Source organism: Sorex araneus, chromosome 1, assembly GCF_027595985.1.
Source record: "Sorex araneus isolate mSorAra2 chromosome 1, mSorAra2.pri, whole genome shotgun sequence".
Taxonomy (NCBI): domain Eukaryota; kingdom Metazoa; phylum Chordata; class Mammalia; order Eulipotyphla; family Soricidae; genus Sorex; species Sorex araneus.
Genome location: NC_073302.1, coordinates 376,397,324 through 376,409,639, shown reverse-complemented (window position 1 = coordinate 376,409,639; position 12,316 = coordinate 376,397,324). Strand labels below are relative to the sequence as shown.

The 12,316-nt window shown below is 36.4% G+C and overlaps 1 protein-coding gene and 1 pseudogene across 2 annotated transcripts in view; one reads left to right on the top strand and one right to left on the bottom strand.

The window, feature by feature from the left end:
- DGKB (diacylglycerol kinase beta) overlaps window positions 1–12,316 on the bottom strand; it is a 743,388-nt gene that overhangs the window by 442,622 nt on the left and 288,450 nt on the right. For both annotated transcript variants that reach the window (XM_055124198.1, XM_055124199.1), the window contains 2 exons: window positions 9,465–9,538; window positions 6,176–6,250 (listed from right to left, as the gene is read on the bottom strand). In XM_055124198.1, coding sequence (XP_054980173.1) covers window positions 6,176–6,250; window positions 9,465–9,538 — 149 coding nt within the window. The remainder of the gene's footprint in view (window positions 1–6,175; window positions 6,251–9,464; window positions 9,539–12,316) is intronic.
- LOC129401125 (U2 spliceosomal RNA) lies at window positions 11,302–11,407 on the top strand (annotated as a pseudogene).

Here is a 12,316-nt window from a genome sequence, read left to right as displayed (position 1 = left end):
CAAGGAATTAATATGGATTTTTTCATTGTAGCAATATGCACTTTTGGTTGTTGCTTTTGTAAAAGCAAGTATTCTTAATATAGAAACATACATTGATTTTCAAACTTAATCACACTAGTGATATTGGCAGAGACGGAATGCTTTACACATTTATGGGTGGAATCGAAGCTCGCAAAACCATCTGCATCATATTTTATTATTAATTATAAAGAATGAAAGGGGAGTTCAGCACTTCAGATTTACATTACAAAATAACCTTTTTATTCCTTAATTTCCAGTAGAGTTGGGTTGAAATTTATGTTTCCTTAACAATTTGAAGCTTTTGTTCAGGTCTCAGATATAACAAGATTTATAACAAAATATATAGGTATAATAGTGAGACCTTTATGAGTGACCTTTAAAAATGAAATCAATTGCTATAAATATATAGTATGTATATAAATACACATATATGTGTATATATGTATGTGTGTATATATGTATATATATATGTGTGTATATATATGTGTGTGTGTATATATATATATATATATATATATACATATATATGGTAACATTGAAAAAGGAGCTATCTGGAAAGATCCAGAATTAGGGACAACAGGGAAACAAGAGAAACAAGAGAGAAGTGATGATTAAATAATTGAGCAGGCTGACCCTCAGTATATTTGAAGGATCACAGCATAGTCATTGCAGCATCTTTTAGATTTGCTCCTATGGCATTTGCCTCCAGGATAACAACAAGGAGCATTTCGTTAACTGAAATGCAGGTCTGCAATTAGGGAGGTAGCATGATAACTGGAATCAGAGAAGCAGGCATTCTTTTAGCAAATAAGATGAAACTACAAACTCAAGTCAGCTACAAGCTAAACTTAAAAACCTGATACAGGAAGTTAACATATTGGGAGAGTACATAAATATCACTAAATCATGAGGAACTAATTATAGAGTTACAGCATATTTTTAAACAGTCTAAGAATTATATAACAATTTGCAATATATAATATAATTATATATTATAATATGTCATTGTCACCTTCATCCTGTTGCTCATCAATTTGCTTGAGTGGGCACCAGTAATGTCTCCATTGTGAAACTTGTTGTTACTGTTTTTGTCATATCAATACACCATGGGTAGCTTGCCGGGCTCTCCGAGAGGGGTGGAGGAATCAAATCCAGGCTGGGTAGCTACCGCTGTGCTATTGTGCTATAGCTCCAACCCATTATAATATGTACTATAACAAATTAATGAAGCAAAGGAAAAGATAGAATATGTCTCTCTGACATGTGCATCATTTTATCATCAATGAAATATTTCAAGCCAGAGTTGAAACCACAGATCTCTGGGTAGCTTTTGTTGGCACTTCATGCTATTTCGTTTTTTTTGTTTGCTTGAAAGTTCTCCCTAGTTACTAGGGTCATTGGAGACAAATGTAACCAGGCTAGGTAAGTCATGCAGTACTTGGAATTTAACCTTCATGCCACGCACACATCAAGTGTGCTCACCAGCATTTTGAACTTGCTCTTTGGTCACTAGAACTAAAGTTAAATCTAAAGGAAAACAAAAACGAAAACATCTATCTCTGTATTTCATTTCAATATCTGATGCTGCTTTACACAATTACATAACATGTTTCTGGAACTCAAAGGAAAAGGCTATATAAAAATTTTAAAAAATCCCTAATTATATGTATCACTTATTGTAAGCTTCATTTTATTTATGAACTGGACAGTGTCATAGGTTGGTGAAAATTTTACTGTGCTTTTATGAGGGTACTTTTGAAAGTAATTCCCAGTTAAATCAACAAACAATATAAAGCATGTTCTTTATAATGACCTTATTATAATGACTTTGTAATACCTTTATAGGTATCCTGAGAACACACGCCAGATCTGTGTTCACAAACTGTGTGTGTGTGCAGTCGTCACGTGTGTTGGTTGGTTATGAGCCACTCCATTTCTCACTCCAATTCTCACTTCCAATTCTCACTCCAGCCTGCCCCTGCCACCATCAGATGTATAAGGGAGGGAACAGGTCTGCCAAGCTGATTGGTGATCAGTCGCCATTTATGTCAATCCCTGTCTCACCATTCATTCCATTCTCCCTGTGCAGCTATTCCAATCTCACTAAGCGCCCCAATTCAGTCTCACATTGCCCCTCAGTCCCATCTCTTACTTTCTCCATGCTAGTCTCCCTGAGCCCAGTATTGTAGCCTGGTCAAGAGCCCAAACTCCCAAGTGTGAGGGTAGCAACCACACAGAGATCCCATATCATAATCAACACATGTAAAGTCCTTCCTTCTGGGGAACCTCTTCTAAGACAAAGATCTCATCCTGCTAGGAGATCAGCTCAAGGGCAGAATTTCATTCAAAGGTGTATTTCTTCTTTCCTTAGTCCATAACCATTTAAACAGTCATCTTAAATTTACTTCTTAATAATCTTTCTAGTTATTTGGTATGGACACAGTAAGAGATATATTAAGCTTAAAGGGTGGCTCTCTTGGGAATATTTCACTATAGATCCCAGACTACAGTCCTCAGGCCAGATTAGTCCTTTCTAATTCTGGCAGGGTCCTTGTCCAGTCACTTCTCTTTGGATCATGACATAATTCATCCAGGACTGTGCTCTTAGCTTATTATAAGTTTTTTGGCACTTGGCCTGTTACGTTTTGATTCCAGGGTAGCTTACAGCTTGCCCTGGGTCCATTCAGTGCTTTCAGCAAGACCCTGTTTTGGGGGTGCTAGGAACTAAGAGCAACTGAGGCTTAAGTTGAGTAAATATGACAGATGCTCAGGAGTAAATTTGGAGTCAATTAACTCCTAAGTTGTAAAAACATAGCATTAACTATGCAAAGCACATAGGGAAAGAGAAAAGCAATATTTCACTTACAAATAGAAATCCAGAGATCTCTGTAGATTTTGACTTTACAAATCACAGGTTCTGGCTAGGGGAAATGAGTGATTAATAGACAGGGGAAGCAGAACACAAAGAAGAAGTTAAGATAAATGCCAAGGAAATGGGAGTACTTCGGGAGTATTTTGATTGGTGTTACTCAGTAAACCTAAGTTCCTTTCAGGTGGAGGAGAAAGGGTGAAGGAAAAAGAACAAACTGATGTTATCATACAGTAGGGCACATCTAATCAGCAGATGGCTTCAAATAGAAAATCCTATTGATTGCTTTGGAATTGAAATATTAGATTTTTGTCTATAGCATATCTTTTCAGACTTCAAATCCAATTTGGAGCTTCAACTATATAAATGTTGTACATGTCAGCCTCCATTAACACCTGAACCAATTTCTTATAATAAATGATATCTGTTGTACCAGTTTGTTTCTATGAAGAACACTGGTTAACACAAATACTTTCAAATATTTTGCTACTCAGTTGGCTTTGAACTGTCATGGTTTAGAGGTTTTAATATCAAACAAAGGGTGCTGAAATTTTAGACAATCAATTAATTAAGCCAGAAACAAGCTTAGGACATTAACTTACTGTAAATTTTCATAGTTCACAAATTTTAGAATTTTAGGTGGAACAGTAGACTATCATCTGAATATGGAGGCTGAAGTGACATTATTCACTTCTTTAAGGACTTGATTACCCTAGTAATTAAGAACTGAGCCTCAAAGCTAGACCAATAATACAGCAGTGAAGATCCTTTGCTTGAATGTGACTGAATCCAGTCTGGATTCCCAGTGCTGTATATGTTCCGCTGAGCATGCCAGAAATGATCTCTAAGTAAGCCCTGAGCATCACTTGGTATGTACCTCTCCAAAAAAAATGAATTAAGCTTTACTTTTATTTTTACTCTCTCTGAGATATTTACTATTCACAGGAGAATCGGTAGGAAAACTAAATAATCTCTGTGTGCATGACTGTGTATATGCACATGTGTATATGAACAGACGAACAAGGTAAAAAATAAGATCTGATGTTAACTGGTATAAACCTCAAGGAGAAATACGTTTGCTAAAAGGATTTCTAAAAGGATCTCTACTCCAATCATTCCTTTAGTTGTAAGTCTAGGTTACATATAGGAACTGTCACTGTATCACTGTAATCCTGTTGCTCATCAATGTGCTAGAGTGGGCACCAGTAACATCACCATTGTGAGACTTGTTGTTACTGTTTTTGGGATATCGAATGCACCATGGGTAGCTTGCCAGGCTCTGCCGTGGGGGCAAGATACTCTCGGTAGCTTGCCGGGCTCTCCGAGAGGAGCAGAGGAATCAAACCTGGGTCGGCTGCATATAGTAACAAACAATTCAAAATCTTGGTGGCAGATATTACAGAGGCTTTTTAAAAAGTCATTCACTTTAAGGGAGTCATGGAAAAATAAGTCAGTGGGGGTACACACTCTCTCTCTGTCTACACTTGTGAGCCAAGTCAACAAAGAACCAATATCTGAAAAACTGCTAGTCACTACAGCAAAGGAAAAGAAAACGTGGAACATATACTATCTGCCCAGTTTATTGTTAGAGAAAGCGATATGGTGACTTCTGTAACCTAAGATGAAAAGAACTGAAAAAGATATAAAGTATCTGGTTAAAGGTTGAAAATCTATAAACAGCATTAATAGTGTCATGTACAACCATAGTAATATGCAAAGTAAGGGAGAATTTAATCCAGCCTTATACAAACACTCCTTTCAAAGACTTGGACTTGTTAGGTAAACATATGTGGGTCATTGCACTAGTAAACATTTCTAAGCAGTTGCCATACCGGGAGAAACCCCGTTTTATGTTCCAGATATACCCTTTAAACAGTTGCAAACCAAAATTATAGACTTGACATTAAAATAATGGATAATAAAATGTATATCTGTAGTTAAATTTGTATGTCTCTACTCACTTAATATAAAAACAAAATAACAAATTTTTGTCATTTAAAATAAATGTTTTAAAATTAACTACAAAATACTCTTACTTAAAATTAAAAATATATATATGTATTCATGTCCAGAATTATATTTAGACACCAGAATTCAAAACAAAAGTAGTAAATACATGATACTTTGGGCAGCCTGCAACTTAAGAGCATGTTGTGGTTTGGAATAATTATTTAATGGCATCAATACATTTACTGATAATTTTTCAACTTACATGATTTAAAAAAAAAGTGGGGATATTGAAAAACTACCCAAGGGTGAGACCATGGTGGACTAAAGTTTATTTCCACCAATAATTCAATTTTTGTCCCCTAGATTGCAGTTACAGCATTTTCATTTAGCTTTGAGAAAATAAACACTTTAGATACATTTGTGACAAGAAATTCTATATATACCTCTTCACAAAGTAGCCAGGGTTATTACATAGTAGCCAGGGTTATTATGTAAGATAACAGATGGTCAGATAAATGTATTTCCGATTTGGACTTGAAAGTTAAGTGGAGAAACAAAAACTTCAAAAGCAATAAACATAAACTCATCTTAGCAACAACAACTCCCATAGGACCAGCCTTTTAATTGTTTTATTTCTTCCTCAAATTTCATATATTTTCCAAAACACACCATTTTGAAATTAATTCTATGAGTGGCTTTAAAGTTTTGAGTAAAGTTTACTGAAATAGCTATCAATATAATTCTTTTGGTTTTAGAAAGCAAAATGCTTCGATGTTAATATTATGTCTACTTTTGCTTAGCATGATCTAGACTGTTAGTTCCCAGGGCTGCCTCAGCTAGTTAGTCATCTGTACTTGATCCTACAGATTCTGATTTTGTTACTTGTAAAGGGGGCTGTTCTGTGGTGTGTGCTCTCTCTATTTTACAGAGATCATACACATCACTTCTCTCTCTGCATCTGAAAGCCCTGCCTTTCAGACAGAAAGGAGTAGACAAAAGAAATGGATTCAGCTATGAGAGTCTAGTTTAGTTAACTGAATATTATTAACATATATCAATAATATAGCACCATATAAATTTTATATTGAGCAAATTCATTTTTAAGAATGAGAATGCTTTTTAAAATTTATTTTATAATTTATACTTATACATGTTATGTTACATTTAACACCAAAACCTGCTCTGTATAAACCATATCTATTTAAAAGCTGATACTTGATATTTTTGATAGTGATCTACATTCTGTCTTCAAACAATGTTATTTCTAGGTATGTCAGAATACATTTTTAATTTAGTGGTTTAAATAAGTTAATGATCATAAATTAGCAGACTTACCCTGGCATTGGTCCATTTCCTGAAAGACTGTAAACCTGACGAGGATTTAGTAGATATTGGAACTTTCTATAAATTCTATAAAAATAAAAATACGGATCGTAGAACATTAGAATACTCCCTAAACTTAAAGTAAATAGCACTCTTAATGGTATAGTTATTTATTACTGTCATTAAATATATTTAATGGACTGGAGCTATAGCACAACGGGTAGGGTGTTTGCCTTGCACGCGGCCAACCCAGGTTTGATTCTTCCATCTCTCTTGGAGAGCCCAGCAAGCTACCAAGACTATCCTGCCCCCACAGCAGAGCTGGCAAGCTAACTGTGGCGTATTCTGTATGCCAAAAACAGTAACAATAAGTCTCACAATGGAGATGTTACTGGTGCCCACTCGAGCAAATCCATGAACAACGGGATGACCGTGCTATTAAATATATTTAATAGATTTTATATTAATACTCTTAGAAGTTATCAGCTCAGAAACTATTGAATCTTTAAAAAACGGCTCAATAGTCATTAAAAAGCCAATGTATTTTTAAAATAAGAAAATGATTTTTGTGCTCTCAATATGATAGGAATTTTGAATTTTCTCTATAGTTATCTTTATTTTCTTAAATGGATTTCAAATACATTTTTTATTTGTTTATTTGGGGGCTGGCAATATCAGGGTTTATTCCTAGCTTTGATCTCAGGAATGACATCTAGAAGGCTCAGGAGACCAAATGAGATGCTGGTGATTTAACCTGGGTTGGCTGAGGCTCAGATAAACATTTAAAATATTATATAAATTTTAATAGCTCTCTAAATTTTTCTAAATTAAAAAAATTAGAGATTATTAGAGAAACCTAATAGAATATTGACACCTATGTATAAGCAAATGTAAGTATGTAACCACATATACACTTACGTAAGCACAGGTATGTGACTTCATCTGCCTAATTACTCCATAAGAGCAATCAACTTGGTCAGTCAGTTCATAAAATTGCTACTTGAACAGGCACAGATTAAAATTTCTTTTTAGCTTATTTGTTTGTGTTTTGGGGGACATACCCAGCAGTGCTGGATTACTTCTGGCTCTGGACCCGCAGATCACTTCTGGCAAGGCTTAGAGGACCATATGTGACTCCAGGGACTGGACTGGGGTTGGCTGTGTGCAAGGCAAGCACTGTACCTGCTATACCTTCTCTCCAGCTCCTAAATTCCTACATCCTGCATGATTGTGTCTTTTATCCTGTAGCCCTGGTTTTCAGTAGAATCTGGGTCAGCCAGGGATTGCTCTCTGAGTAAATAATGTGGAAACATATTTCCACCTGTCAATTTGTTTCATTCTTGTATGAAACAACTTAGAAGCACTTTTCAAAGCAAAAATCCAGAATGAAAACTCATTGTTTGTGATGTCTCTAACATTTTCAGAAACACACAAACAGACAAACCAAAAAACCTAACCACGTATTTGTATTCACAGTCGATCTTTTTAAAGGTATATTTATTTTTTCTTTGAATTTGAATGCTGTTAATGAAGAGACAAAAACAATGGAAACTCAAATGGAAACTTCTAATATCCTTTACTGCTCCAGCTTTATTTTCAATTTACCTATTGTGTTAGTACAATTTTCAGACTTAAAAAAATTACTTTTATACACTTTAATATAGAGAAAATGGGCCATCAATATAGAGTCATTCCATAGGCCTTGGGAGAGTTCAGAGTGCTGGAGCCCTTGTAAACCTTTAGTATTACTTAGTTTCCTGAGTACCAGAAACTAGCTCCCCAAGCCACAAGCACAGAGCAGACCTGAGAAGCATGAGATGTGCTCCAAGCCTCAAACTCTCTCCCGATCTAAAGTCCTTCTATAAGGGTCAGGAAGATTGCTCCATAGTTGGAAGCCCGCCTCACGAGTGGGCGGGGAGAGGACAGCTTGAATACAGAAGGAATCACTAAGAAAATGATGGTTGGAGGAATCCGTCAGGATGGGAGATACGTGCAGAAAGTAGATAAAGGACCAAACATGATAACCTCTCAGTATCTGCATTACAAACCATAATGCCCAAAAATAGAGAGTATGGGCAATATTGTCTGCCATGGAGGCAGTGGGAGGGTGGGAAAGGTGGGGGTATATTTGGGATATTGTTAGTGGGGCTGGAGTGATAGCACAGCAGATAGGGCATTTGCCTTGCATGCAGCTGACCCGGGTTCAATTTCTCCACCCCTCTTGGAGAGCCCGGCAAGATACCAAGAGTATCTTGCCCAAACGGCCGAGTCTGGCAAGCTACCCGTGGCGTATTCGATATGCCAAAAACAGTAACAGCAAGTCTCACAATGGAAACATTACCGGTGCCCGTTCGAGCAAATCAATGAGCAACGGGATGACAGTGACAATGATACAGTAAATTGGTGGTGAGGAATGTGCACTGGTGGAGGGATGAGTGTTTGATCATTGTGTGATTGTAACTCAAGCATGAAAGCTTGTAACTATATCTCACAGTGAATCAATAAAATAAAATAAAAAGTCCTTCTATATGCAAAATGCATTTTGACTTGAGGGAATATTTGTTTAAAAAATATTCCTAATTTTCTCCTCCTGTGGCTTCTTTCTCATTAATTTTCAGCATGAAATATTAAGAAATGTATTTTTAAAGAGTTAGTTCTATTCTAAGTATCTGTAGTATAGATAGTTGACTAAATATTAAGAGTGAACTAATCTGCATTTAGTTACTCATCTTTCATATGACTAAATGTAATGCAACCTTTATATTTAATAAAAACTGTGAAAGTATAAATTTCTAATTATTATGTCACTATAGTAAAAGAATTTCTATCCTATTTAGTTAAGAGATATAGTACTCAGTACAAAGCCTGGTGTTAATCCTAAATTATTCTTAAAATCCAGGAGTAATTGCTGAGCATTCTGTCCCCAAAACAAAAACAAAGTTTAGAAATTTGGTAATGTAGAGATAATTCTAATATGGTAGCAAAATACTTATAACAAGTCATTATATTAAAATTTCAACTAGAACATCAAGATTATATCATATTACTATATAATATATAGAAACTATGATCTTCTATTTCTCATTAAAATTTATGAAACATATAAATTAATATTTTCAAACTCTTAAATTGCAAAATCTCAAAATAAAAAACATGTCTTACACTCTTCTAGTATATTTTTATATTTATAATTATATAAATTATATATATTTATATGAGCTATGAGTCCATCTCTACACAATGCTCCCTTCCTCAAATTATATATCTTTTACATAGAGAGGAATAATGTAAGAATAAATACCGTTCTCCTTGCTTCCCACCACTCTTAGGATTCACAAAAACTAAAAGTGGGTGTGTCCCAGGAACAGGAGTAATCTAGAAAAAAGATAGGATAAATATTCACATTAATTATAAAGACCTTTGGATATACCTAATTTTTAAAATATCATTTAGCAAGAAGATAGGTGGGTTTTTTTGTAAGCTGAAATGATATTGATGTAGATATTTAGGAAGTTAACATTTTTTCTATAACATGAAGATTATATCTAATGAAATCATATATAAATGAATTCATAATAGATATACATAATAGAATCATAGAAACAAACAGAAACATAACAAAGATAAATATATAATAAAATTATTTATAGTATGTGATATGTATAACTATATATAATAGAATCATATATAATATATACGGTTTTATATATGCACTCTTAGAAAAGAGAAATATCCAATTATAAAAAATAATCCAGGGGCTGAAGCAATAGTACAGCGGGTTGGCTGTTTGCCTTTGCACACGGCCGACCCGGGTTCAATCCCTGGCATCCCATATGGTCTCTCCAGCACCACCAGCAGTAATTCTTGAGCACAAAAGCCAGGAGTAACCCCTGAGCATCACTGAGTATGTCCAAAAAAAAAAAATAAGAATCTAATATAAAGAATTCTACTTTTATATAGTTGACTGGCATATGTGGAACTCATCTTTCTACCATTTGCAAACTGGTATCTCAATAAGTTAGTTTGAAACCCCTTTCCAACTATGAGCTATGAGTCCATCTCTACACAATGCTCCCTCCCAGAAATTATTTGTTCCTGATTTGTTCTTCAGTATTCTCCTTCCCTGATGAGAAAGAGACTTCCAGTTAATCAGAATGTTTTCGCTAAACAGACTCCATTAAATCAACTGTGTCCCTACGTACATAAGTCATTCATTGATTTCAATAATCCTCTTTTTTTCCCCATTGATCAGAAAAAGTATACTTTCTACAGGACCTTGTGTTCCAATGGATAAATAGATTACACTAAATCAAACAGAACAGTAAACTTCTACCTCAATACATTGAAAAGGTATGTAGTTAGTAATTCACTGGTGTTGGGAGTGGTTGAGAGAGGTAAAAGACATAGCTATAGAAATTCACCTGACCTCTTTGTTAAGAGGTAAACTCCTTTGAATAAAAGTATCACTGTATCACTGCCATCCCATTGATCATCGATATGCTTGAGTGGGTGCCAGTAACGTCTCTGTTTGTCCTAGCCCTGAGATTTTAGCAGTCTCTCTTTACTCATTCTTCCCAGTGGTGCCGCATTGGAGGCTTTTTCGGGTCAGGGGAATGAGACTCATCATTGTGACTGTATTTGGCATATCGAATACACCATGGAGAGCTTGCTAGGCTCTGCCGTGCGGACAGGATGCTATCAGTACCTTGCCAGGTTCTCCAAGAGAGAGAACTAGACTATAAAAGGTCACAAGGCAGTGCACTTTCAAGAACTTTGTTTTATAGTCTCTGGACCTTGGCTGTTGATGGGATTACATGGCACTAGGGGCGGTTTGTGGCTGCCTAGCTACTGGAAAATGGAGGATCTGTGTGGAGTAGGCCCAGCCCTGATCCGAGCAGGTTTGGAGATCTCAGCTCTGAGTCCCTTACGCCTGGGTTCATCTCCAGTTACTTCATGCCTGAGACTCATCCGAACATGTGGAGAGTGCTTTGAGCATGGCTGTGGCTTTTGAGCATGTGAGTGCTTTGAGCATGGCGGAGGTCTTCAGTTGCCAGGGCTCTGCTCAGGGCAGGGAGGGAAAATCAACCCACCCCCTCCAAGGGGACCGGGTGAAGACAGCCATGTGCCGGGGCAAGAGACTCGCTTCTCGGCCTTTTGGCTAAAATCAAATGTAGTATCTGTTCTTATCAGTTTATCAGTTTAAATAAAAGTAGTTTTGTTAAATATACTTCTATGAAATTCCATCTAAATTTGGAACAACAAAAGTAATTTAGTAAAATTTCAGTACTTGAACGATGGGTTGAAAATTTGAAATCAATCAACTTATAGCTTCTTTCTGAGCTACACTAAACAGAGTTCAGGGACCATTCTTGCCTATGTTTAAGGATCACTCCTAGCTGTTCTCATATATGGTGGCAGGGATTGAACGAGAATTCTCTTGCATGTAAAGCAGCACTTTAGCCCTGCACAAGCTCTCTGTTTCTAAGATCAGTCTGCTTTCTTCCTTTTTTTTTAAAAAAAAAAAAAACTTTTATTATGGTACTGAGATTTATGGACTGGAGTGATAGCACAGCGGGTAGGGCATCTGCCTTGCATGTGGCCGACCTGGGTTTGATTTTTCCATCCTTCTCGGAGAGCCCACCAAGCTACCGAGAGTATCCTGCCTGCACAGAAGAGCTTGGCAAGCTACCTGTGGCGTATTCGATATGCCAAAAACAGTAGCAAGTCTTGCGATGGAGATGTTGCTGGTGCCCGCTTGAGCAAATCAATGAGCAAAGGGATGACAGTGACAGTGATAGTCACTGATATTTGTAATGTAGCACTGTAGTCTCATTGCTTATCAATTTGCTCGAGCGGGCACCAGTAATGTTTCCATTGTGAGACTTGTTACTGTTTTGGCATATCAAATATGCCACGGGTAGCATGCAAGGCTCTGCTGTGCAGGCAGGATACTCTTGGTAGCTTGCCGGGCTCTCCAAGATGGACGACGGAATCAAATCTGGGTTGGCCACATGCAAGGCAAATGCCCTACATGCTGTGCTATGGCTTCAGTCCGAGACTTATAATACTTTTATAATATGTGCATTTTTTCATTGAGATGAATACTTTACTCTTTGAAAGTAGATTCAAAGTGTCCTTGACTGCTGCATTATC